At 50.9% G+C, this 27,317-nt stretch overlaps 1 protein-coding gene across 11 annotated transcripts in view; it reads right to left on the reverse strand.

Moving 5' to 3' along the window:
* Positions 1-27,317, reverse strand: part of DENND1A (DENN domain containing 1A) — a 527,524-nt gene that overhangs the window by 26,718 nt on the left and 473,489 nt on the right. For 8 of the 11 annotated variants that reach the window (XM_070452577.1, XM_070452573.1, XM_020872163.2 and 5 more), the window contains 2 exons: positions 26,603-26,734; positions 1,300-1,356 (listed from right to left, as the gene is read on the reverse strand). In XM_070452577.1, the coding sequence (XP_070308678.1) occupies positions 1,300-1,356; positions 26,603-26,734 (189 nt within the window). The remainder of the gene's footprint in view (positions 1-1,299; positions 1,357-26,602; positions 26,735-27,317) is intronic. The other 3 variants (XM_020872162.2, XM_070452559.1, XM_070452592.1) reach the window with 1 other exon arrangement.

The following is a 27,317-nucleotide window of genomic DNA, read 5'->3' on the forward strand; positions in this document are numbered from 1 at the left end:
AAGCAGAAACATTTCAGCCCCTTGAGAGCTGTGCTGACCATGGTTTGGGGTACAGGACAGCTCCGTCACGTGTGGTTGGAACTTCAGTGTCATGGCTGCCTCCACCCCAGCCCTGCAGCTCCCGTACATGGGAGGGAAGGGAAGGGAAGGAAGGCAGTGCCACAGAATGTTCCAACATCCACGCAGAGAGGGCCACCCATCCAACATTAGGTACATGCGACAAGGACTCAAAACTGACACAGTTTGAGAGCACTCCTAACCATTTCTGGTTTGCTGCCATCTGATTAAAATAGATCTTCACTCAAATAAACACTTAAAAAAAAAAAGTCAGAAACAGCTCAGCCTAGCCACCTGCACCCCTCAGCTGCCACACTTTTCAAGATGGATGTGGACACCGCAGTGGGGAGGGCAGGAGGGGCTGGGACTCGGGTTTGTGGGGAACCATGATGGCTGCTGAGCTGGAACCAGCCCTCTTTTGCTTGACTGCAAGAGTGGTGGCTGCTTTGAACAGCCACCTTGGTCAACAGCCCTCACTCAATAGTTCCAGCCAGTTTCCTTCCCACTTTAAAGGAAGCTGCTAAAGTTATCAGGCCTCAGCATGACTGAAGTCTTAGTTCACAAGAAAAAGGACTTCACTGATGCTGAACCCCGGATCCGCACCCAGTGTTTTCTTTCCCAAGGCATTCTTCTTGAGAAGACATGGATGGGTTCCTCTCCCTCACCAGCCCATTCCCAGTTGTTGGTGGGTTTATCACGTCTCGTCCTGCTTTTCTGCCCTTCCTCGGAGCTTTGCTTGGGAAGGTAGAGCCCCGTGTGCGGCCTGGGAGAGGAGGAGACTGGTCTCCATCTGAGCCGGCTCAATATTCTCTGGGCGTAGCGTCCGCCCCTGGGAAGGGACATCAAATGCATTTCCAAACCAAGATCTGGCGCAACGAGACCCCTGCTGCCAGACTTCTGTTTCCTTTGTGAGGAAGAGGCGGCTGCAGCCTTTAAAGCTCACTGGCTAGCAACGTGGCTCAACCTAGGAGACGCGCTCAAACCAGGCACACACGGCAAATACAGCACACAGCAGCCCCGCTACCTACAGCTCCGACCTGCAAGTTGCCAAACTGATTCAGAAGAAAGAGACAGAAGCTCAGGAAATGCAAGTTCGGGTACATGCCACACAGAGGGAAGCTGAAAAACCCACTTCCTGGCTTTCCTTGGCGAGGCAGCTGAGTTCAGACCCCCGAGGTTTAGTCAGGCGGGGAGACGGCTCAGGCAGTGTTAGGTGAGAGGGCAGAACCACTGGCTACTCACGGGCCTCGAGCGCTGTATCTTGGGAGGCGGCGGGCGAGTGGGACGGAGTCTCGGTGGCTGCATTAAAGTGGAAACTTAAGGAATCAGTGCATACAGAGGTGGTTCGATGCATTTCCACACACAGCTCTGGGCATCCAGCCACCCAAGCCGGAGCCCGACGGCCATCCTTGATGCCTCCCGCTCCCATGGCTGGCTGCCGGCTCTTGCACACCCCATGTCTGAGGCCCTCTCCTCCACCTCCGGCCTGGATCACTGTAACCAGCAGGGCCCCCGCCTGGAGCTCCTCAGCCATTCTCCACACTGGCCAAGAGGAGTCTTCTAAAATGCAGTGTGACCCTGCCACACCCCAGCTTTGAGACCTCTGCTGTCCCCTCCTGTCCTGGGGTGAGAGTTCACCAGGGCCCTGGGCTGGCGTTCTAAATCCTCTAAGACCTGGCCTCTGCCGTGCCCTACCCAGACCCCTCCCAGCCCTCCCCTGTGCTCACTCGAAGACCCTCGCATGGCCAAGGCTCTCAGGCCTGCTTCATGCCTGCCCAGCAGGTGGAACGACCCGCCCCACCCTGAGCTGCCTGGCAAACCTCTGCTTGTCCTTTGGGACTCTGCCAAGGGTGGGTGCTGCCCTCCAGTGCTCCCGCTCATCACCCACTGTCGCCCCATGTCTGCCCCACTGCCCTCCTACTCCTTCAAATGTTCATTTCCTTGAGGGAGTCATCCCTGTACCTTGGGAAAATGTATCTTCTCAATAAATGTCTGATGAATAAATATAATTTGCACAAAATGCTTGGCTTTTGAATAAAAATCAGTGGCACACAGATCTCTTAGCTCACCCCTTGAACCCTCTGTGTTGAAAGTCAAGCTTTTGTTCTCTCAACAGCCTGCCCAGATATCTAGATGCCCTGGACAGTGGGGCAGATGAACACAGTGTAAGGAGAGTAAAGTCCACACTATGGACGCTTGGCAAGCCCTGGGAGGCTTCTGATTGGTTCTTCCCATCAGCCTCGTGGTTCACAGAGGTCCATCATTATGCCGCCAAGTCCAGACCTGCACGTCCCACAACAGGAGCCAATGGCCACACAGGGTGAGTCCAAATTAAGATGTGCTATTAAGTGTAAAGTGCACATTGGATTTTGGAGACTTAGTTTGAAAAAGAATGCAAGATATCTCAATAATTTTTTATATTGATTATATGTTGAAATGAAAATATTTTGGATATTTTGGTTAAATATATTATTAAAATTAATCTCATCTATTTCTTTTTACTTTTTAATACAGTTACTAAAGTATTTAGAATTCCATATGTGGCTCACATGTGTGGCTCCTGTTACATTTCTCTTGGACAGCACTTCAGAGTTTCACTTGGTTGGAGTGGTCCTCCAGACAGCAAACCTGCCTTACAATTCCTTCTCCATACCCGACTCCTGGGGGGAGAGGCCATGTCTCCAGAGTCCCTGGATCCCTGGTGCCCAGCACCGGGCCTGTCAGAGTGGTCTATGGAGAAAGTGGGCTGACAGACTTAGTGGAGAACTGGGGTCCCTCATGGCACAATAAGAGCACAGCCTGGCTTCCTGGATCCTGTGCTGTTGGAGTGCTGGCGAACCCACACTCGGTGACCCTTCTGCTGGAGGCCGTCGAGGGTTGGGATGCCACCCGGTGAGATGAGCATGGCTGCCCACAGGTGCATAGGCTGTGGTCCTCGTCCAACCCCTCAACTCACACACACCCTCTGCTTACCCCATCACCTTCAGCTTCCCTTGTTCTTGGCCCCTCTGCTTCTGGGTGGCCTCTTTCTCGAGCTCCAGAGCCCTCACCACTAGTCACCTCTGACCTGGCCGGTGGGGGTGGCAGTGGGGCTGGGTGTTTAGGAGATGACCTCTGGGGTCAGACAGTCTCAGACTGAACCCAAGCCATCCATTTACTCTGCAGCCTGCGATTTAACCATCCAAGCCTGACTTTCGTCATCTATAAATGCAGGTAATGGCACTACCCACCCGAGGGGACTGTCAGAAAATATTCAATGAGATGACGTTTGCCAAGATCTTTGGCCAGTAGACGCCAGCAAATATCACCATTAGCAGCTTTCCCACTCTCCAGCTTCTTCCCCTCCCAACCATCTTCCATCTTATTCCAGAGTGGGCTTAAAAAAAAAACAACAAACATGCCTAATTATGTTCTTTGCCAGCCTAAATCATCCCAGTCGAAGGCTGGCATCTCCTGAGCTATCTTCTGAGAAACACCATCCTGGGAGACGCATTGTATGAAAGAAGAAAAGGGGGTCCCCCTGGCAGATATGAGAAGTGTTGAGTCTTGCTCTGTCTGGAGATTCATGATGCTGGTTAGCACAGCAGAGCCTGTCAACCCTTGTAATAAAACCCCTACCCTCAACAGGCAAAACACTATTCTTTTTTTCCCCCCATAAAAGTCCCGTTTCCCATATTTATTTGAACAGACTCACATCCCCTATAACACCTGTTAAATATCCCCTGGAAAATGCTGACTGAAGTGTTCAAAGCCCTCCAGAGTCTGGACCCCACACATAAGCCTCTGCAAACGCCTCTCTCCCCCCAACCCTGCCCCACTCACCCCCTTGCTCTCCCTGAAAGCTCAGGTGTTCCTGAAGGCTGCTCCCGAAACATCTTCTATTTCCTTTTGTCTCACTCTTGGTGTCTCCTATTCATCCTTTGCTCTCTGTCTCGAGCACCACCTTCCCCAGGGGGCCCTCCCTGCCCTTCCCTGAGCAGTGAGGGTCAGATGCTCTGCCTGCCATGTATTCTTGGTACAGAGGTTGTAATTATCAGCTCACTCATCTCATTTCTCTGCTTATCCTGGAGTCTAGTGTGGTACTGGATAAATAGGTGCTCAGCAAGATTTCTGACTGAAGCTTCCTGGCACATGTAGAAGAAACACAATGAATATCAGTTCTCCAGATTCTGTAATTATTTTGCTTTGATTGTCATCAGGAAGTATCAGCTCTTTTGCGACCGAATTTACAAACGGTGGGAGGAAAGCAGCCTCTTGACCACACCTAACCTAGAAACCAGGAGAGTGAACCAGGGGAATTATAGACACCAAGAGAGGGTAACACGGTACACGGGTTCTGAGTGGGACACTGGGTGGATCACAGCAGCTCCTCCAGGGCGAGGCGCTGCTGAGAAGCTTCTGCTTCTTGGAGGGGAGGGGGTGAGAGGGCTGTTGAGCTGTAGTGGTTGCAGTTCCCCAAATATGCTGGGGGGCATGACAGCGGGGGGACACAGGCTGAGGAGAGCTGAGTCCTCTGGGGACAATTAGAATAGGCCGTAGTGTGGAGTGCTGGTGACTTAGGTGGGAGGAGAGGGTGCAGAGGGAAGATAGGAAAAAAATCAACTCAACACGCTGTTTTCTAGAACATGGCTCCAATGCTCAGGAAGCTGAGTCAGGGAGTGATTGAATGTGGCGCTACGATGGATTGGCCCGAGAGGACTGTACTGCCGGCCAGACTCAGTGAGTCATTTTAGTAAACTGGAACCCCCGCCCCACCCCCACCCACGCTCTTTAAGTCCCAGGTTCAGGCAGCCTTGTCTGCTGCTTCCACGGCTCCAGTGCCAGGAGCTTATCCTTCCACGGATAGGGACAGACTGGAGGGAGGGACAGTGGCCTGCTGTCAGGCCTCTTGACTGTAAGTCCGGGGCCCCTCCCACAACTGGAGGAAGAAGAGACAAAACCAGAAGAGCCTTGGAGCAGAGAATCGAGAGGTCCAGGCACTTTTGCAGAGAAATCGCGTCACGTGTGATCCTCAATTCCCTGGCTACACGGACGGCTGGTTCTTAAGTGAGCTGAAAAAGGCTGGGCTTTTGGCAATCTTTGCCTAAGAAGAGTTCTGTTCAGCAGTTGATCTGGCACTCCAGTGGGGGCGCAGGAGGTTTCAGTGGCCAACATAAGCACCCACCTTTCTGAAAGTCACATGGAGTCCAGATGAAGATTCCCCCGGAGTGGAAAGATCCCTCCCATGAACAGTGATGGAACAACGGCCTGGGGCCAGGGCCTGGGGATTCAGGAGAACAGGACAGAGTCTGTCCTTCAGGGGTGTATGATCCAATGGAATTTGACCTACTTCTCAGAAAAACACCTTTCTTAGAGTACAAAAAGCATTGCTAAAACCCCAAGAAACAGACTTTGGAAAGACTCTTGTTCATGACTTGGCTCTGTCATTTTCTAGTTGACTTCAATACTGGCTCTGACATTTGGCACATTATTCAGTCTTAAGCCTCAGTTAAGTCTTCTGTAAAATGGAAATAACTCCAGAGTCACCAGCACTAGCATGAGGATGCTACAGGAGGGAATCCTGGCTGTGGGAGGCTCTGGTCTGGCAAACTGCTGATGAAATGAGAACATCTGATCCTCTATCCCTCCCTTAAACCCACAAGACTTCCCAGAAGAGTCTTGTGAATGCAAGGATCTTGGTTTTCCAAGGAAGCCTGCTTTGAGCAGGGGACTGTTGAAAGGGACTGGGTTTTACTAATCTCTTCTATTTACATGATGTATTTTCCTTTCAAAGCATTTCTACTTCTCTTCTTTCCTTTGAGCCTCACATTCCCTGATGAGGCAAGTTGGAGGAGGGTTATTTCCCTGCAGAAGAGGCGGCCCAGAGAGGTTATGTGACTAACGTGAGGTCACAGAGCTAGTGGCAGGAACTAAAAAAAGCAGGTTTTCTTAGTCCATTGTGCTATCCTTGTCAACTGGAACTTCCAAAGTCATCTGGAATCCTTTCTGATTCGGTTTTTCTACTCCGTATCCTTTCTGAAGTTGGACTCTGCTGTTAAGAGATCTGTGCCTTAGAAAACAGGCTGGTGAGAGAATGACTGACATCCTCGCCTTCCTTCCTTATTTTAGCATCTCTTTCCAGTCCTTTCCAAAGAAGATTCTTGTCTCGATTCATTTAACAAACAATGGAGGATATTTTGTACAGGCAAAGGGCACAATCCTGAGTAAGACCCAGCCCTGCCCTCAGAGGGTTCCCACTCTGATGGAGGGGTTATAACACAGAGGAGAAAGGGGTGCTGAGGTGTGTGGAAGTACCAAGGAGGGGTTCTTCTATCTGATAGGGGGTAGTACAGAATTTAGGTGCATGAGATGGGAACCACAGTGATCGAGTAAGACTAAGTGAGGGTGAATGTGAGGATGGGGTAGGTTGGGAGGAATGGCCTGTGGAGGTCACATAATTTAAGGCCTTGAATGCCCGCTTAAGGAGTGTGGGTTTTCTTCTGAGTGCAGTGGGAAGAATTCAGGTAGGAAGGGACATATCAGAGGCCTTTGGTGTTCTTGATGTAGAAGATGGATAGGAGGAGGTTGGGTGGGCTCCTAAGGACAGACACTCTCTTCTAGCTATGGCCTGCCTAGGCCTCCATGTTATCAACTCACCAGCTGGCCACGTGACTGCTGGGAGATGTGGACATGAGTGGGTAAGCCCCACAGTGTGACTGACACGGAAGTCCCAGAGAAGACAGGGACTCTTTGACCTCTGCCAGTCTCTGCCTGGCTCTCGGCGTTTATATCTGTCAGCTGTGGGGACCAGGTGAGTATGTTCATTGGATATGAAACCCACATTGATGAGAACAGCATCTGATTTGCAGCTAATTTGTTGATGCAGCAAAACACATTGTTTCCAAAAGGTCAGGAGGGGAAACTGTGTTGGAATATCAACTTAATTACCTGGGTGGCATGGATGAGCGGGCATCCAGCATGGGGTTGCAGGGTGGAGAACGCTTCACTGCTGGACGCAGACCTGGGGCAGAGAGTAAAGCAGGGGTGGAGGCGGGGCAGCCTGCGAGAGGGGGCAGAGCCCAAAGCTCTTGTGGCCTGTTGTGAACGGACACCTAGTCAATGTACTCGCCAGCTCAGGAAGCCTCATGCAAGGAATGAGGGTCATGACTGCATTTCACAGACCAGGGGAGGCACAGACTTGGCCAGGGTCACACTGAGCAGTGGATGAGGGTCAAAGAGCTCATCTAATGTTAATCACGCGCTGGTCCTGTGATGGACGTGGGAGGGGTCGGCTCTTCAGGAACCAATGCATGGATTTCCCCAGGCCCTAAGGGGGCATGCCTCGGACCATCCCTTCAACATTCCTTCAAGGTCAGAACTAGTCTCCCCATTTCACTGCTGGGAAAGCAGGCTCAGAGAGGGGAGAAAGGCACTACCTAAGGCACTACCTACCAGAGGTGAAATGTCAAAGTCAGTGGGGCAACAGGCTAGACAGCAAGCAGGGACCAGAGGTGTGGGGAAGGGGATAGATGACCAGAGATGCCAAGCAGCTTCACTGAAGGCTGAGGGATATGCATGCAAAGCTTGGGGTGGGGCGGCAGCCAGGGCCTCCACACTTCCTGTTCCAGGGGTCAGAGAAGGTGGGGTGCACATAACAGTGGCTGGAGGCCTAAGAATGGTGGCCTCCAAGGTCAGCCTCAAAGGGGATCTCAGATCCTCTGGGTCTGGATGGTGTCCTGTATTGTCCCTTTTCTGTCAAATTTTCCTCTACCCCCGCAGAGGAGGCCCTGGCATCCTCAATGGGGAGGCGGGGGAAATGCTGGGTGCTTCTCTGTCCCAGGGACGTACCCCAACCACATCTGCTGCTGGGAATGGACAGGGTGAAACACAAAAGTCACAATTAAACCCCGTCACTGTTTAACGAGGGAAGAGTTCACCTGGTTAATTTTCCTGGCTAGTAGCCACATCAATGCTCTGACCTGTGCGTGAAATGGCCCCCGGCTGGGAGAGGAAGACAAAGCTTTCTGTGGCTTTACAAAGGGCCTCTGGGCTGAGAGCAAGGCTCCTCTACTCCTCGGGAAGGGAGAGCCGCTATTATGCAAGGTATGGAAATAAAAGAGGGCTTCTTTTGATAGGCCTCCAGAAAGGAGTGTATTGAAGCTATATTTATGTGGAGTGTCTCCTTTGAAATGCCCAACCAGCTCTCTCGGGCACAGCTCTCGCCTGTCCCCCAACTCCTGTCATTATCTTGAATCCTCTCGTCCACACTTGATAGAGCTGATCCTGCTTGTTGGGGAGGATCAAATGCTTGCCTCTGCTTCAGAGTGTCAGCGAGGGTGCTGGGGAAAGCTGCGCTGGCGTCCTACAGCACGTGCTCTGTACTGGCAGTGCTGGCCAGGTCCTGGGCCCCTTGGGGGGGCCCTGGGGTCCTCGGGCCCTGCAGCATCTGCAGAAGTATCCCTTAGCTCCAGGTTCTAATCTGGGAGGGTGCTCACTGAAAGATGCTGCATGGGATGGACTTCCCCATCAGAGCTGAGTGAGAAGTCTCCATCCTGTTGCACACGGTGAGGGAAGGTGCTTCTTCATGGGAATGGGAGGTGGAGAAGGGCCTCACCCTGGAGCACCCTCGATGGTCCAGGTGTTACCCAGTATATCCCGGTCAGTTCTAAAGCTCCACACAGAGGTGTGGCTGTGATCCCTCCTGCCCGAATCGGCACACTGCACTAGGAAGCTGGTGGGACTGGCCTTTGAGCCCTGGTTGTCAGACTCTGGAGACAGATCCCATGTGCCTGTGGCTAACCTTCCTCAGGCAGCCTCGATAGGGGAGTGGGGACTGAATGTGGCCCTCGAAGAAAAGTCAAAGCGCCTGCTGTCGGGTCTGGAAGCCGGTGTCCCTGGAGAGGGGCTGCCGGGGACTCAGCCGCCTCAACAAGTCACCTTGCGAGGCCATTCTCTCCGCCGGGCCCATGAGTGAGAGCTGAGCTGAGAGACGGCTTCGCCTGGTCCTGAGAGCGAAGCATTCTTCCCCGATGTTGACAGGAGTAGTATTTTGTAGTGGTGCTGGTTAATTTGTAGTGGCATTTGTGGTTTGAAGCCTTGTCAAGATCCCTGATTACTTCCCGTGCAAGGAGCTCGGCTGATGGGGAACTTCACATGCTGAACAAAAGCGGCGAGGCAGCTGGGAGGGAAGGCAGCGAGGGGGCCGGTGACCCCGGCCGCTTGGGGGACAGAGGCAGGGGAGGGGGAGGGCCAGCAGTGGGGCAGGGGGAGGGGGGGCCTTTTGTTTTCAGCCAGGTGCAGCTGCTCGGCCTCAATCGGTGGCATCCCCTGGCGGCCCGAGGTCGGGCAGCAGATGCGGCCGTGGCTGGGCAGGGGCCAGGAGACTTGCTGACGCGTGCCATTCTCTGCCCAGACAGGAGCAAGGGGCGGGGGCTCCACTGCTACCCACAGCGGGGCAGCCATCTGGGATGCCATCAAGGGTGCCTGGGAGACATTCCCAGGAGGGGGCGAAGCGAGGAGGGGCTTCCAGATGTTGGGAAGGAGAGTCCCCCTCTGATAGCAGTGGGGAGGCTGTTTTGAGGCACTTGCTGTGTTCCAGGTTCTGTTCTAGAAGTTCTACCTGGAAGGTCTCTAGTGATCTCAACAATCCTGCAGAGAAGGTAAAACTCCCCATTTGGCAGATGAAGAAACTGAGGCTGCACTGCTCAGTGACTTGCCCAGGCCCCACCGCTAACAGGTGGCAGAGCCGGGCTCCAGACTCAGGTTAAGTCTGACCCCAGAGAAGCCCAAACTCCTTCCATCAGACTTGATACACAAATGGCAGAAGGAAGATGCTGAAATTTACCCCTTGAGAATGAGGGTGCTCCCCCTCCTGGGGTAGTTCTTCCCTCCCCCTGCCCCCCCATATCCTTTGAGCTTTTTGCCTTGCTAGGTCTGTTCTGACCACACAGACATGTTCGTCTTTGCAGTCACCTACACGTCCCCAGGCCTGCATCCTGCCTTGGGGAGGGTTTACTCAGTACGTTAAGGGCCGGGGCCCACTCAGCAAAACCAAGGCTAATTTATCATCTCAGGAATGATGTCCACCCCAAGCAGTACACTGCTAGGAAATTAAAATAAACACTTTCTCCTGATTCTGCAGTTGTACAGACAGGATTGCACAGAATCCTGTGATTCTCCAGAAAGGGAGTCCGGTGATTACGACAGCTTCCACATGGCTCACCTTGCCACCGGCAGCCCCTGTCCCAGCCCACCCACAGCTGGGGGGACTGGTCACATCCTGTAGGCAGTCCTCGACAGGCCATTCAAGACCCAGTCCCTGGCCCAGCAGCTCCATGTCCCATCATACCAAAGGCAGCCACCCTGTCCAGCCCCACAAAGACCTGCCCTGCGTTTCTGTGCCACAGCCCTTCCCAAGGCATGTGCTCACTCTATGTGCCCTCCCCACACCTGCCGACCTGGTGGGCTCAGCTCTTCCCTCAAGCCTCTGCCCCCTTCCCTGATGCTGTCCCTCTCTTTCTGACTGGATACAGCCAGGCTTCTTTCTTCTGTCCCTCTGCTAAAGACAAGGGGCTCCTCACAAGTGCCAAGGTTATCTTGGTCACGTCAGGATCCTGGGCTCCAGGTGCAAGGCCTGTGCGTGGTCAGTGCAAAGTAGATGCTTGCCCAAGACTATAGGACCAGCCTCAAATGGTCAGCAAGACCGTCGCCCGACATTTGAGCAATGCGGACCCACTGGCTGTCATCCTGTCACCGAGTGGTGCTGGCCACTGAGTTGGTGATGTTTCTGATCAGGAATGGCCGGCTTCTGATCAGCGAAAACTCCCAGCCTACAGGCATCCCGGTCTAACGGGTTGAGCCTAAGGCCACCCCAAAGAGCAAGACTTTCTGAGGAGAATGCACAGGTGGGAAGCTTAGATGTGAAATACCTCCAAATTTCCCCCATATCTGTTAAAGACAGTCAGGTTTGCCAGACAAGAGATGGTTTTTTTTTTTTTTTTTCCCTCTCCTCCCTTGGAACAAACGGATGGAGATCCTGGTTTTAAAATTCCTGGACCCTGGAATACATTTCTATCTGTGTCAAAGTCTAGCCCTCCACCGCCTCAGCAGAGTTTAAAATCCTAGCTAATAGGTTAACAACTGTTTTTCTTCAGCTTCAAATGAAGAATATCAGAAGGCTGGGGGGATATGCAGCTCTCCAATTTGTACGGACTGCACACAGCTCCCTGCAACGTGTGTTTGACAGGACTGACATTTTGTACCGCTGTGAGATGGGAAAACGTGTGACATTTTTATTCATGGTGGCGTACGCCCTTGTAATGATCAGCTCTGGTCGATGTGCTTACCGCAGCAGCCCCAGAGCCCTCGGAGAACAAACAGGAGCCCAAGGTGCCAGCAGTTCGACTGCCTTATTAAACACCGCCAGGATCCTAACGAAGACCAACTGCTGGAAAATCTCACTGTCAAATCCTCAAGGACATTGTCAGCGCACAGCTAACTGCATATATTTTTCATTTAAAATACTGAAATCCAGCCTTGTGCCATTACAACCAAGGGGAGGGGCACCCACTCCCATGGCCATTCTGTCAGCTGCCTCTTTGGAGCTCCGGATGCTGGAGCCGGATGCCCAGTGGGGTTCACGACTCGAGATGGGGGCAGCAGGAGATGGGAAACCGACCTTCTGAAAGTTTCAGGGCTCTGGTGAGAGTCACTTGAAAAGTCGACCCACCAAGTCCTAAGTCTGAGTGAATGCGCATAATGAGAAAACCCGATACCCCTACCAAGCCGACTGTCTTCCTGGAGGTATAGCCCCTCACGTCCCGCACCTCGGTGCTCAGCAGCCTTCTGCTGGCGGCAGACCCTAAGCCAGCTGCAGGAACACACGGCTGTGGTAGGCTGCACACCTTGGCGGCAGAGCTGCGCGTCAGGGTGCCCACCTGCAATCTCGCCACCCGCCTCGACTTCAAGACCTCGAGGTCAGCATGCACGAGACCTCCTCCCTTCGGTGGTCATTTTGAATGCTGATGCACACTGATGGATGGCAGCCAATCACATGGCAGGCCCCAGAGCTTCTCGTGGTTGTTACGCAGGGTGGTTTGGTTATGGCTGTTCACGCTAACGTACTGATGTATTTATTTTGTAAGTATGTATTATTTATGCGGTGCCTCTATTTCCATACTCCAGCCCTGATGCACCAAGACACACTCTGCTATTTATTTATGGGGTCCTTGGCGTAACAAGCCTAACAAGACACCCCTGTGTGGTTCTTACGGGTTTGCAACAAACTGTAAGTGGTTGGCTAAACAACTGGATGTTCTCCATCCATCATGGGCAGAGGCTTGCATTTTAAGAGGCTGCCCATAAAGCTGGTTTAGCATAATATTGTACATCATCCTTGGCAGAAATGCCCTGGGATGCTGAAGAGCTGGCAACCCAGCGAGAAGGAGCTCTAACCTTCCTCACTATGGGATGGGGCATGGGATAAGAGTAAGCCATGGGTACCCTTGTTATAGGCCCCAGAGTGAGGGGGGAAAGGAAGGTGGATGGAAGATAGTTCCGCAGCAAAAGCAGGACAGTGAGGGTGGAGGTACCTTGTCTCTGCCCAGCTGGCCACTCTGTCCCTCCACAGAGCCTTTCCAGTGATCCCGCTCATCCTAAAAGACGCACCTTTCATTGCAGCCTGCACCTCAAACGTCTCCTTAGAGCATGCTGGCTGGAGGAGAGAAATGCAGCCAGCAGCCAGCAGCCAGCCTTGTGTTATTCCAAGGTGAAGACCAACAGCTCCCAGGGAGGGCATCCAGTGGACTGTGGTATCTGTCCGTCTGGTCTCCTGGACCTCTTTCTCATCGTTCCCTCATCTTCACATCCATGAGGTCTTGTCAGAATGCTGGCTGTGCCATTAGTTGTTTCACCTGCTTCCTCCCCTTCCTACAGTGGCTCAGAGTGAATCCTCCAGGGGCCATCCCCTCGAATGTAAGCCCGCACTGGCTCCTGACACCCAAGAGACACCATTCAGGCTGCCCCAAGGCTTGGTCCCCAACTACCTCTACAGTTTGGCTTCTGGCCCTCCCCAGCTGCCTCCTGGCCTCTCCCTTCCCCACACTAGCCCCCTGCTCCTATGAAGAGTTGGAACTCTTCTCCCCTTTGCTATGTCATTCTCTTTACCTTCTAGCTCCATCTGATGTACAACTTATCTTTCAAGATTCAGCAGAAAAGTCACTGAGAAGGCACCCCTAGTCTCCCCCAGACATTCTCAGGACTCCTCTCCAGTCAGAACATCTATATCCACTAGCATTTCTCTTTGCATATGGCTTGTTCACCGTGTCTCCCAGACAAAGAGTGCCAGGAAGGCAGTGCACACATCTCATGCCTTTGTGACCTGGGGACTTGGACAGGGCTTGGAATCCAACATGCCTCATAATACATTGGATAAGTAAAAGACAGCACTGAAGGCATAAAAAAGTAACTCAGAGTTCTGCCAGGCATCAGGTTTTTCAATCACAAAGATAGGAGGGCAGTAGGGGAAGAATTCTTAGCTGGTCATCATGGCTTGGGCAATGGAAAGGTGTTTGGTAGACAGCTCAGGGGTGTAGGTGCCCCTCTGTCCTGCAGCACCACCATCTCCTGCCTTCTGCCGACCGCTTTACCTACCTGGCCTCCTGAGGCACCATCTTGCCAAGGTTCAACCTACTACCCCTCTGGAAATGTTCGCTATCAACCTCTCCAGAAAGTGAAAACAGGGATCCACCTAGAAGGGGTGAGAGACCAGGACATCCCAAGGAGGGCAACCAGGTGGCTGTAATCATGGAACAATATGGCTGATGGGCAGTAAGGTCTCAAAAATACAGTTTACACTGCTTCAAGGCAATGTTAATCCCCCAACACTTTGCCTGTTAAGTGAGATATAATCAGTGATCCTTTGGGAGAAGTCCCTTTTACATATCCTCTTCTAGTACTTTTATTACATTTTAAAATTCTTTACAGTATAAACAAAATGATTTGATATTTTAGAAGACATGGAATTAAGCAGACTGACAATAAAACTAAGCTGGCAAAAACAATGACCTGAATTAGGGACACGGTCAGTGCCATCTCAGGTCGAGGGGGCAGGAGGCTGGCAAGTTGCCTTTGCTGCTGTCACCACCAAGCTGTCCCAGGTCCAGCGAGCTGAGCAGTGTGGTGGAAGAAGGCGGGGTCCTGAATCTGAATCCATCCTACCAACCAGGGGATTGGGGTAAGGCCCCGGACCCCAGTGAGAAGTGGGGCAGTCATGGTCCTTCCTGCATCAGTCTGGGGAAGATGATGTGAGAAAACGCAAACACCCACTGATCACACTGCCTGGCACCCAGCAGGCACTCAGAAGGGCAGCGCCGCTGCTGTTCTTACCACTGTGTGAAGAAATTCGGGGCTCTGTTAGGTTTATTCTAACAGTGACCTTGACCTCCTTAGCCACCCTAAGCTGCACTGCTGGATTCTGAGCATGTCCAAACCACTGGAAGCCAGATACCCCAGGAACCGGATAGAACTGAGGCAGAAGGCTTGATGAGAGAGGTACAGTGAGGGGAGGGCCTGGGCTCCAGCATCAGGGAGACCTGGTTTGGAAAGCTTGCTCTGCCAAGTACAGTGTAGTCTTGGGCGAGTTGCTTGACTTCTCTAAGCATCAGCTTTCTGGGGATAATAACAACTGTACTGATGTCATAGGATGTTGAGAAGACTCAGGGAGGTGATACCTGTTGAGGGGCCTGGCTTCCATGAGTAGGTCTGCATGAGCATGAAAACCAATTTGACCCATCTGACCCCTCCACTTCCTCATCCTGCCACCTCCCAGTTGGCCCTTGTCACACACCACCCCCCACCCCCCCAGCAAGGCCAGGCTAATCATTCACTTCATCCCCAACAGGTCTCAGGGACTGATGGGGGACAAGGCGACATGCAGCTCCCGGCACAGTGCTCCCATGGCCGTGGGGCGGGGACCACCAGCGACACTGAGCTGACTCTCCTGGAGGATCGTGCTTGTGGGATAGAATTTATTTTCAATATATTATGTTTTATTTCCCCTTCCCTGCTGGGATAAACTCTCCACGTTTGGCACAGAGAATTCTAATTTGAGAAAATGCCTCCTCTGGTCTCGCTGAGTCAGATTTCCTGCTACTATCCCACTGGGCTGAGTCTCTCCCTGGCAGGGAGCTGCTCCAGCACAGACCTTAAAATAAATGCTGCTTTTGGGCTCTGGTCAGTCCTCTGGCAAAGAGGCCCTGCTATCACACTGCTCAACACAGACAGACGTGGGGGACGCAGGAGGCCTGTTGCATTCACACGGCACCACACGCAGGGGTCCTCAAGTGAACACAGGCCTGCAGAACAACAGTTAGCCCTCCCCTCTTTTGGTCTCTCCTGCTCTGCTGAACTGACTGGTGGTTCAAGGGCATGGGGAGTGCACAGAGCTGCCTCCCCACTCCCCATAACCCAGGGCCTTCCGTGTAGCCACTGTTCACCACTCAGTCACTCCCTAGACTCCCTGGGCAACTCATCTGCACAGGCCCTGGGAGGGTGCTAAGGTCACGGGGAGGAGGTGGCCACTATCAGTGTCTGGGGACAGTGTGGCTGGCACAGGGAAAGTGCTGACCCAGAGCCGGGAGGGGCTGGCTCTGCTGGGAGGAGTCAGGGAGCTTTGTGGGGCAAAAAGTGCTTAAATGGGCCCTGAGAGGTTGATGGCATTTTGTTAGCTGGACAGAAGAGGAAGGACATTGCTGCACTGGAGACAGTAGGAGCCGATTTGTCTCTGGGTCCCCCAGCACCAGATTGGGGCCTGGACTGGAGTAGACACCCACAAAGAGCTGGTGAAGGAATGAATATGGAATTGTGTTGGGCACTTCGGGAGAGGAAGGGACCCTGCCCTGGGTGGGGACACTTAGCAGAGTCTCGTGGGTGAGAAGGAACTGGCCTGACGTCATGGACGCAGGTGCCTTCAGCCCAGCAGGCCCAGCTGTGGGCAGGGTTTGGGAAGGGGTCCGGGGAACTGGGTAAGTCCTCCTGATCTTCCAGCACATCCGTGCCCGGGGAGGGACTCCTGGAGAGGGACCCCCATTCCAGAGGGCTCAAGGGCTTGCCTATCTCACTACTTGCTGATGTTTCTGATGCCCCTTGTGCTTCCCAGATCAGCAGATGAGAGTGACGGGCAACCCCCGGGATATGAGGGATGCACGGGCACAGTGGGGCTGATGCCCAAGTGGAACCAAGGTGGGGCAGGTCTGGGGAAGGCCAAGGACAGCCTAAGACAGTGCAGTGAATGGAGCTCGTGAGACGGGAGGGGATGAAAAGCAGACACTGGAGCTGCCAGAGCAAAGCAGATGCTGGAAACCACAGGGGTAGCTGGGGTCCCCATAGAGTGGAGAGTCAGAGGGGACAGGCCAGAGCTGGGGAAGAGCTCTGTCCAAGGGAAGGAGGACAACAGACAGCTCCGTTGGTGGGAAGCCCAGTTCAGATCGCCTGCCTTGCTGGACTCGAACTTCATCCAACCACCAGTTTCCTGCCAGGTTGCCTGATTTCCATTCCTTGGTGTGTTTCACTCAGACCTTTCTGGAGGCTCTACCTTGAGCCAAAGGAATGGTTTAGAAGGCAAGAATTCTCTACTGCAACTGGCCAGGGAAAGACATGGGGAGTGCGTGGGCAAGGTGTGGGAATTCCAGGGCTTAACTGAAGTCAGTTGCTACCCCATCCTACAACAGGCTACAGTGGCAGCTGTGTTTGGTCTCTCAGGTTCAGAACCTTCACCAAGTATCTGAGACATGGCCTGAAGAAGGCTGCTCCACATAAACTAGGACAATGCCCAGTCCTTGAAGCTGGTGGAGAGCAAGGGCATTCGTTAAACATTGCGTCTACTCTGCAGGAATCTCCAGCAAGTCAGCAGTGATGAGGTGATGGGTGCCTCCTGAGCATGTTGGCGGGGAATCCCCCCCCCAAACCAAACTGGTTGGCGTTTAAAATAAACAAAAAGGAATTCTGAGATGGCCCATGACATGATCACACACCAGCTGGATTCTGTCCATAGGATGACATGAAACCACTCACTGTGACCTTGTGGGCCCCCTGAAGGCAGGATATGGCTGTGTGATTATCACCGTTTTCACAAGTGTGGAACAGAATGGGCATCCATGATCATCTGCTGAACAAGTGACCTTGGCTCTTTCTCTGCTCCTGGGCCCTGGGTAGCCGCTGACCTGGCACACCCCATTCCCTGGAAGCTGCCACAGGCGACTGTGTCCATCTCTGTAACCTGCGAGTCCTGATTCCTACCTCCCTGCCATGCACTCACTTGTCCCCTCTCTATCTGGTGCCTGGCTGACCTCTGACCCTGACTCCCCACCATGTATGCTCTTGATTTCAAGACTGCCCACTGCCCTGTGTATGAACTTTTCTCTGCCATCAGACAAGAGGACAAGGGCCTGGGACAATGGCTCCTGTTTGGCCTCTGTGCGCACTTATCAGTTTAATCTGTTTGCCCTTTTGATAACAGGCCCTTGATTTCCTTTTCAGGAACCACCGTTCCTTTACTTCTGAGTGTATGTTTCAGGAAGAGCCCTACCCCTGGCACCCAGGGAACCCTTGGCCACAATGACGGGTTCTGAGACAGGCATGTGACCCCACCCTTCCTGCGGCAGTCACTAGGAAGTGACTCTCTCCCACTATATGGCCGGGAGTTGCTGCAGCCACCTGGCCACCAGGAAGGGAAAGGCCCCTGAGAACGGCACCAGCAGAGGAGGACAAGCCAAATGCAGCCAAATACGGGTCTGATTGACGAGATTTAATATCTGGATCAAGCCATACTTGAACCTGGTATGAGGAAACAATTTCTCTTTCAGGGTTTATGTCCCTAGCAAACCAAAGTAACCTAACTGATATAGAAGCCCCAGTTTCGGGGACTGGACTGACTCCTGCCACCCAGGAGCCCTACACATGTCCGGCTTCTACCTTGCATGCGAATCCCAAGAAAGCACCCAGTGTGCCTTTGGTGTCTAGTGACGGGTTTGGTGTGCAGTGTACCCCAGGTGCAGGATACTGGCTTTCTTGTGCTGGTACCAGCTGAGGCCCAGAAACCTTAAAGAAGGCCTGGGGTCTAGGAGGAATCTAGGAACAAGGATTACCTGTGGTTCAACATCCTGGGATCCTGCCTGGGTCACCTGCCTAGGCTGCTGCATAGACTCCATCACGACAAACCCAGCAGGAAACTTCTGGGTTCTTAGCACAGAGCTGGGGTTTGAACCTGAGCTCTATTAATAGACAAATGGCTTTGAATCTTGACTGCTGCTTCTGAGTTGTAAACCTTGGCTAATCCCCTAACCTCTCTGGGCCTTGCAGAGGAGACAATACCTGAGACCCAGCCGTGGCTGAAAGGACTAAGTGGGCTAACCTGTGGGAACTGTCTAGCATGGTACCTGGAATTGGGACATAGACCCACTTCTCCAGGTCTCAGTGAGGTGCCTGGCACGTGGTGAGCAATTCAGTGTCATAGCCCCCCTCTACTCTCTCACTGCTCTTCAACCATAAGAGGAGCTCAAACTGCTGTGAAACTGCTCAAACTGCCCGGAACCTAGAAGGAGGCGGGTGGACAGTGCCCACTAGCCCTGCAGTCCTCTTAACTTGTGCTGAATTGAGGTCAGGTGGTGGAGCTTAGAATGCAAACTGAAATTTTGAACCTGGATTTTCATTTGGCTGCTGATACTGCTCAGCCCTTCCACGGCATGCCAGGAGCCCTTGAACTCCTTGTGGCAAGAGGAATACTATTTGAGAAGGCAAACTTTGTTATGTTTAATAAGAAATTGCTTGGATTTTCAACTCAATCCTTATGAATTTCCAGAATCTGACCTCCCTTTTTTGATTGGCAAGTTTTTCTTCTTGAAGTTGGATATGGCTGCTCACAAGAGCAAAGCCTGGCCTTGTTAATTTTGCATCAGAAAGCTGTCTCTGGGCTACCTGGACTTTTTGGGAAAGTGAGGCCACATGTGTCCCACCAGTCGCCCTCTCCAGACAGACCTGACAAACCCACCAGGGACCACCACCGCTCTGGGTGATAGCAGAGAGTGAGTCAGAAGAGCTCTGCGGCCGCCTGCCGGCACTGTGGGCACAGCTGCCTTCCAGTCACCCTGCAGCCGGACGCGGGAGCTGGAGGGAACGGAGCTGGAGACCACCCAGACGTGCCTGCTTTTTCACACAAAATTATGGCTGAAAGAGTGGAAAAAGGAGAGATGGAAAAGGGGGAAACATGATTTGGAAACAACAGGGATTGAAGGGGCAGCCTGCAGAGGGGTCTGCCTCGTGGTCTGTGCAGGCACGGCAGGTAAGTCAGGCCAAGAAGGCACTCGGGACGGCAGACCACGACACTCGCTTCTCACTCACGGCTGGTGCCCCAGTCTGCACTCTGGCCCCTTCTGCTCATGTGTCTGAATCAGACTTAGGCACCATCTCCTGGCTGTGCCCCCAGCGCCTCTCCCTCTGCCCCACGATGCCAGCCCTCCTCTTTCCACAAGAGCGTAGGCACGTGGGTCAGTTACATGTGTGCCTGAGCCGGGGTGGCTGCCACTAAGGGGAGTATGTTCTGAGAGATGCCGGGTGACAGGCGCTGGGAAGACAGGCTGACTGGGAGGCCCTGTCCGTGGGTGACTGACATCTGGCTCTGCTTCTGCTCCACTGGAGGAAGACACTGATGTTTACTGAGACCCCGTGTGTAGCACAGAACCAGGCAGACAGTGCCTCGCTTAATCCCTATAAGGACCTGTGATGTGAATATTATTATCCCCACCTTAAAGCTGAGAAAACTGATCTCACTGAGGTTAAGTTACTGAGGGCAGGTTACCAGCTTGTTAGTGCCAGAACTGAAAATTTAAGCCCAGAGCTGCCTGATGCTAAAATCTATGCTTTACCTTCAACCACACCGCTTTCATCAGCTGATCAGCCTTTGCCTTTCAGCAGCTAAACTCCTGGGGGCATGGAGGGGTGCTGTATTTATTTTCTCTCTCTCTCTGTGAATGGCTGTTACATATACATGTGTGTGTAATTCTTTGACCATACCATTCTGAAAGCAAGTTTTAGATGTCCCCTAAATACCGAAGTGTGCACCCCTGAGGCATAAAGATAAGCCCCTAAAAACCATGACATCAACAATAGCTCTATCATATCACCTAACATCCCAGTCCATCTTCAGATCTCCCAACTTTTCAAAGAATATCTTTGATGCTTAAAAAAACAAATCCAAGTTCACATTTTGCATTTGGTTATACAGCTTAGTCTCTTTTACAGATGAAATCTTTGCTTTCTGGGAAGAATTCAAGGGGCACTGGACCTTCCCTTCCCTTGCCTGCTCTCTCCCCAGCTCTCCTCCTCTCCAGGTCCCCCCATTTGGGGAGCCTGGGGGTGTCCCAGAGCCCCCCTCACCTCCTCTCTTTTCCTGGGGCATTTAGGACTAGCCCTTAGGAGCTCATAAAAACACAAAATGGAATGAGACAGGATCTAAATTCCTTTAATACAAATCTGATTCTACTTGGAAACAAAACCCTTATTTATGGAAAATGATATGGAATTTGCTTTTGACCACTAATGGAATATTCATTTTCCTTTTTTTCAAATGAATGGAATTGTAAGCATAGCAACTGGAATAAAACCAAATAACCTGGATACACAGAAAGTACTTAAATGATAATCAATCAAATACTAATCAATTTAAAAATCCACATAAATAATAAACCCCTAAGACATTTACTGAAGGCCAGGTCAGTGCCAAGCCCTGTGGTGGACGTTCCAGGCTCACATTCTCATCAGGGGAGACAGGCAGGCATTAAAGATATGATTACAAAGCTGTGTGAGATGCACTGCATGTACCAAGTTCTGGGGTAGCACAAAGACAGGAGCAACCAACTCAGTCAGGAGGATTTACAAAAGGGACCAGGTCTGAGGGCAGACATCATCACGGGCCTTCTGGTCTATGTCAAGAGTGATGGGGGAGGCGAGGGGCAAGGAGGTGGCACGGCCACTGGTGTGTGGGTCAAGTGAGGCTGTGTGGGGACGCAGCCCGGCTGAGTCTGGAGGTCAGTTAGGAGGCTGTGGCTCAGTCCAAGTGAGCAGCAATACAGCCTGACCCACTGCTGTGACAGAGGTGTGGACAGGAGAGGGACCGGGCAGTGTCAGGGGGCAGAAGGGAGAGGCTTGGGGGGGGGTGCGGGGAGCAGACCCGGGTTCCTGGATGGACCTCACTGCAGTGGGAGGTGGGGGAGGAGGGGCACATGTAGGTGGGAGTGTACCCCTCAGACAGCAGCCTGGGGGGTGAGGTGTCTGGAGGACGGGAACCTCGGTTGGAAGTGTGTGGGAGGCAATGGGGGAGTTGAAGTGTATGACTTCTAAGCCCAATGGGGTGGAGGGGTTCCTCAGAGGTGAGGGTGCCAGGAAGGTATTCGCTGGCAGGGCAGCTACTCCAGCCCAGGGTAAGACTGGCACTAAACAACCTGGCTCACGCTTGTAAAGTCAGAACTCTCCGCATGCACAGACAAACAGGCAACCGCATTCCAGGAGCAGATCGTAAGGGTGTATCCAAACCACTCCATCCCAGGCCTCCAGAAGCCATGGTAGTGCTTAGTTTGAACTTTGGTTTAACTGGCTTTTCAAACTTTATGTTAAAGAGGTTTAGAAAGCTTTGCTCAACTGGGAGAACAGACACGTTTCAGTGCACACTTTTTTTGATTCTATCAGATTGGAAAGCAGGCAGTTATTTTGTTTGTAGGATCAACTAGGGGTAACACAATGAAGCAGGTCCTAGAGTGGGTCTGCCCTGTCCTGCCACCTCCTGAGAAGGCCCAGTCCCTGGCCGAGGACCATGGCACACAGCGGCACGTGTCCAGGACTAGAATTCAGGGTCCCTGGGTGCCACTGTCAGCCCAGTCCCCAAACCCAGGGAGGGAGAGCTGCACTCAGTTGAGAGAAGAGGGCTGCTGCTGGTGGTGGAGTAAGAATTAGCTCCTAAATCAAGCAAACGTCTTCTGGGCCTGTTTCCCCAACTCTGTGATATTTATGAGACCATCTTCCTAACCACTTGATGTCAAAGATTCAATTAAGGGACTTCCCTGGTGGTCCAGTGGCTAAGACTTTGTGTTCCCAATGCAGGGGACCAAGGTTTGATGCCTTGTCAGGGAACTAGCTCCCACATGCTGCAAGGAAGATTCCATGTGCTACAACTAAGATCCAGTGCAGCCAAAGAAAACAAAAGATTCAACTAAATTAGTACATAGGTCTTTTCAAAGAGGGGCTGATGGGACCAAATCCAGGAGCCCTGAATGAAGTGACCAAAGATTGAGTTCTCCACTGGATACAGTAGTCACTCAATAGTGCCATATTTTCCTGATAGAGATACAAGTCACCCAAACCCATGATTGGTGATGTGCGAAAGTAAAAATAGATGTAAATGTCTTCCAAGTTAAAAAAATAAAATTAGATGAGTACAGAAGTGAAAGCACCGAGAAGCCTGTCCACCTAATTAAACACAGGGAGCACAGCAGTTTCCAGGGGGTGCTCCCTCTGCTGGTCCCTCAGAGGGGGAAGGGCTGAGGCAAGATGTCTGGCTGAGGGGTGCCCAGAGCCTGCTGGGGAGGGTGGGGCTTCCTCACTCCTTCCCCAGCCACAGAGAGGAGAGAAGGCCCACTTCTCCATACAGGAGACAAAAGCACGGGGCCTCCTCTGGTTCTCTCTGGGCCCTCGGGCTCTCAGCTGCCAAGAGAGGAAAGTGTCTCCCTCTGAGTCGGGAGATGGGACTAAGCACGCTCTGTGCTCCTGGCGCCACCCGCACTCCCCACCCTACCACACACACATAGCTGCCAATGCACAGGCACCCTGGGCACTGCCTGAAACTGCCCACATTTCCTGTGGGGCATGGCTCAGTCTTTTCAACTCAGAGCTGAGGTGTGAGCAAGCCCATTTGGCTTCAGGTCTAAAGCCATATTTTCCTTTTAGCCTATTGGTAAAAAAACGAAAAACAAAAACTAGCATCCTTATCTCATTTGACTGTCTCCTGGGCCTTCTTTCTCATTCTGAACTTGAGAGAAAAAATGTTATTTACAGCCTCCTTAGACCTAAACATTTTCCAAGGTAGGAAAAGGTATTCTCAAGTCAGAGACTTTTGAACTCTTTAAAGAAATTAGATAAGGATGCAGAGGCTAACTAAAAATCCATTTACTTGCCCTTGTTTGGAACCATCAACATGGCTCATGATGAACTGTGAGTGGTCTTACATTATGTCTGCTTTAGAAAAGAAATGAAAGGCTAAAGAGTTCAGTTTGTTGTCTTTTAGTTACAGGGCCCAGCTTAGGTCTACAGACAATGGACCTGCAGGTGAAGAGGATGCCCCTGTGGGGACCCTCAGAGAGCCCTGAGCTCACCTCTCTCACTGTTCTCATCACTCTGGGTTGGGCTGTCCATTTGCTGGTCTGTCACCCTTATTATGCCCCACAAGGACTTATCTATTTATTTATTTTACACATGGATGAACAGATGCAGAATCAAAGGGAGAAATGGTCATAGCCTTCAAAGAGGAAGCTCCAGTGAAGCGGAGGCAAGAGAGCACCTTTTCTCCTCGAGGGCTCTGCAAAGGCCACCCCCCGCCCCCAACTCACAACATCCCCCCACCCTGCTGCAACTGGCCACAGGTCTCCATGGAGTCCCCTGGCTGGCTCCATGGGCACTAACTTTGCAAGGTGGAGGGATGAATGTAATCAAGACCTCACTAGTCTCTGCCTCCAGTGGAAAGCTAATGGTTCTTAAAGAATGAAATCCACAGGAACATAGACTCAAGGCAAGGGTCTTTCTGAGGTTAGCGTGCACTGTCTGGTTAGCTTAAATTATTTTTCCAGAACACAGTAGCTTTACTGGACCTTTCAAACAGAAGCTGATGTCTCTGCTTGGTGAGGGAACTGAAGTGGGCTCTGGAGGTGAACTGTCCTGTGCTGGCAATATGGTCCTGGGAAGGTCTCTGAGCTCTGACTCTGGTTCGAAATACAGTTAATGATCTCCCCCTCAGAGGGGTATGGCAGAAATGACACAAGTTTTCCAAAAGGAGAATACGTACTATTGGGGCTATATGAGTAGTTTTAGATAGACCTTATGAAAACACTGGGCCAGTACTGATAATCTAGGGGCTTATCAACATCACTGCTTAAAAAGAGAGTAAAATGTCAGATTAGTATAAATGTCAGGTTGGAGTCTGTTTAAAGAAAAATATGAAGTAAAAAGAAAAAATAGTACAGATAGAATACAGAGGAGAGTGTGGCAAAAAACTCTGAAATGGAACTCAAAAGGCTTCTTTGAGAATGCATAGCCCCTGAAACACATGCCTGCCGATAGAAGGTGCTCTAGAAACACTGCCTGTTTTGGTCAATGGTTCATCAAAGCAGGCACCCAGTGAAGGACTGAAGGCCAAGCTAGCACCAGGGCAAAACTGGAAAGAGTTAAAAGAAAGGGGTCTTGGGTTTCCCTGGCCCATCCCCCCTGCCGCTAATCTGTCACCTAATGAAGAAGCTGCGGCACAAGTGAGCTGGCTGGCAGTTCACTTACAGCAAACTGATTAAGAATGTTCAACCAACAGCAGACTGTAGACCTTTCCAGAGAAAATAAATAGAGTGTAGACTGTATGCAAATGTGTTTGTCACTTTGACAGCACGTCTCAATTAAGGCATCTCGCGGCTGTGGGTAGGCTCTGTGGCTGCAGCTGGAAGGGAGAGCCCGCTGCATGGCTGATACTTGGGGCTTGACCTTAATCCGCATGCATGCATTAAAAAAAAAAACCCTGCCTTCCTGTACACTTGCATAATGCTGGCAGCCACGTGAGGGAAGTGACAAACGGGGAAAAAAAGCCACTTTCATCCTCTCCAGTTTACAGACCTGTGAAGGCACAGACAGCTCTTATTTCAACAGAGTTTGGGGTGGCTTTTTTAATTGTTTATCCCCCACCCGTGCGTGCACACACTCTTATTCTGCATTTAGCTGGGAATGACATTAAAGCATCTCTACTTCTCGCTGAAATGGAAAGAAGGTCTTTCTCCATTTCAAATAGGGCCTCCTTTTTTGTGTTTCGAAAATGGAATGTTTAACACCATGAAATCCCTCTCCCCCGCCCCCTCTTTCTCTGTAATGGGCTCCAAACTCCAGAGAGGGGCTCTTTTCATGGGAAGGTTAGTGTGTGCAGGAATGAGGACAAAGGAAAGCAGGAAGCTGGCTCTGGAATGCCATGCTGGCGACAACCAACCGACCGGGGGCTGCGGTTTCAGCAAGCACAGTCAGGGAACTAGGGTGCAGATTCCTCCAGCAAGGCTTGAACCCCAGGAAGAGGCAGCTCCTTGGGGTGCAAACACCGATGCAATTTGAAGATAATCATTAATCAAGTGAGCACTGCCCTGTGGATGCCTCTTTCCTATACTACATTTCAATTTTTATAACATCCCCTTAAAGTGTAAAATCAGAAAAGGGGGATGGATATCTCCAAGTTTAAGATGTATGAATGTATTATCTAAAAATATTGATTACAGAAGAAGATTCTTACGTTTCAACAAACTCATCCCTCACCATAATAACCCACCGCAACAGTTTCATTAGTTCCCTTCATTTCTAAATAGCTCAAAGTCTGGTACATAGCAGGCACTTGATAAATGTCTGTTAAAAGCAGGACCATTTTAAATGCATGCTTCTAGATCTTTTAGGTGATAACATAGCATCATATTAAAGATAAAATCATGAAGATTATTTTAATCATGCTTCATCTAATTAATGGTTAAGAATCAAGTGACTTAAGAACGAATAACCCTGCAAATTCTTATTATAGTCATAGCGTGCTAACAGAGCCATTTCTCACAAATCAAGAAATTATGACTTTGGCTCATCAAGAGAGTCAATTCAAGAGAAGTAGAGGAGGGTATACAATGTTTTTCAACCAAAAATATAATCACTGATAGGACATGGATAAGAAAAATTTCAGTTTCTGTTTTACTTAAGAGGAAAAAAAAAAAAAATCAAACAACCAAACAATGTTTTAAATGCTCAGGTTTAAAAAAGCTGGTTATAGAATAGGATCACGAGAACTATAGTGCGGGTGTTTACTCTGAGAAGTACGACCCCCAATATTGATTTTCAGGAAGTATATTAATAAAGAACTCCTAATTGATTTTTTAAGACTTCACTTGTTGTCTTTTATTTGAAGGTGCAAAGAAGGGCCTGGGATGCTGAAGCGTTCTAATGAGATGCTTAGCTAACAGAGGCACCTTAAACCGAGTGCCTTGGAATGGGGAGGCAGCAGCTGCATTTAATGACTTCACTTAATAGTTGAGCTGGTTTATGACCAGAGCCACACTGTCTTCTCAAAATTTCTGAAAATTCACCTTTTTGGAAACATGCTTCTACCAAGTGAACCTTTGACAATGTGCAGAACTCCATGGAGTTTTTGTTTTGTCAGAGAGCCAAAATGAAAAACTTACATATGTTATATCGTCCACTAAAACATAACAGAAAGCCCAGGTCAGTCAAGGGGCCAGGTACATACCTGTCCAAAGTGGACTGTGATTGGCCTCCGGTCTTCTCGGAACTTGGGGTCCTTGGCCTCTACCAGTGGGGACGGCGCAGTCTTTGGCAGCTGCTCTTCTGTGGTGGGGGCACAGCCATTCTCAGTGATGTCCTGCAGGGAGAAATCCCGTCCGGGGGTTGGTTTCTGGGTTATGGCCCTGCCATGAGCACAGGGGTTCTTTCCCATCCTACTGCTAAGATGCCTGCTGGAGAACCCCCTCTCGGACCCTCCTGCTAGAGATGGAGGAAATGGAAGGCTAACTTGGCCCTTTCACTTAGGGAAACCAAAACCATGCACATTACATTATAAAGACAACATAATAATTCACAATAGTGGGGAAGATCTTTCCTCCTGCTACCTCACACAGTTATTTTAATTTTTATATATTCACTCTGTCCACATGCAGGCATTTGAAAATTACTTGCAATCATAACTCATGCATAATTTTACATTCTGTTTCTTCTGTTATAAACATTTCCATGGTACAATACAGTCATTTGAATGATCATTTTAATGGATACATAATATTTCATTGAGCAGATACTCAATAATTTAATAAACCATTTTTACTACTACTAGGCATTTAGATTGCTCCTAATTTTTTTTTCTTAAACTTTCTAAACAGCACAGGGATAAACACTGCCATCTTTCTTTTGGATTAATTCTTTAACAGAAATCCCTAGGAATGCAATTG

The sequence above is a fragment of the Odocoileus virginianus genome, chromosome 2 (assembly GCF_023699985.2).
Source record: "Odocoileus virginianus isolate 20LAN1187 ecotype Illinois chromosome 2, Ovbor_1.2, whole genome shotgun sequence".
NCBI lineage: Eukaryota > Metazoa > Chordata > Mammalia > Artiodactyla > Cervidae > Odocoileus > Odocoileus virginianus.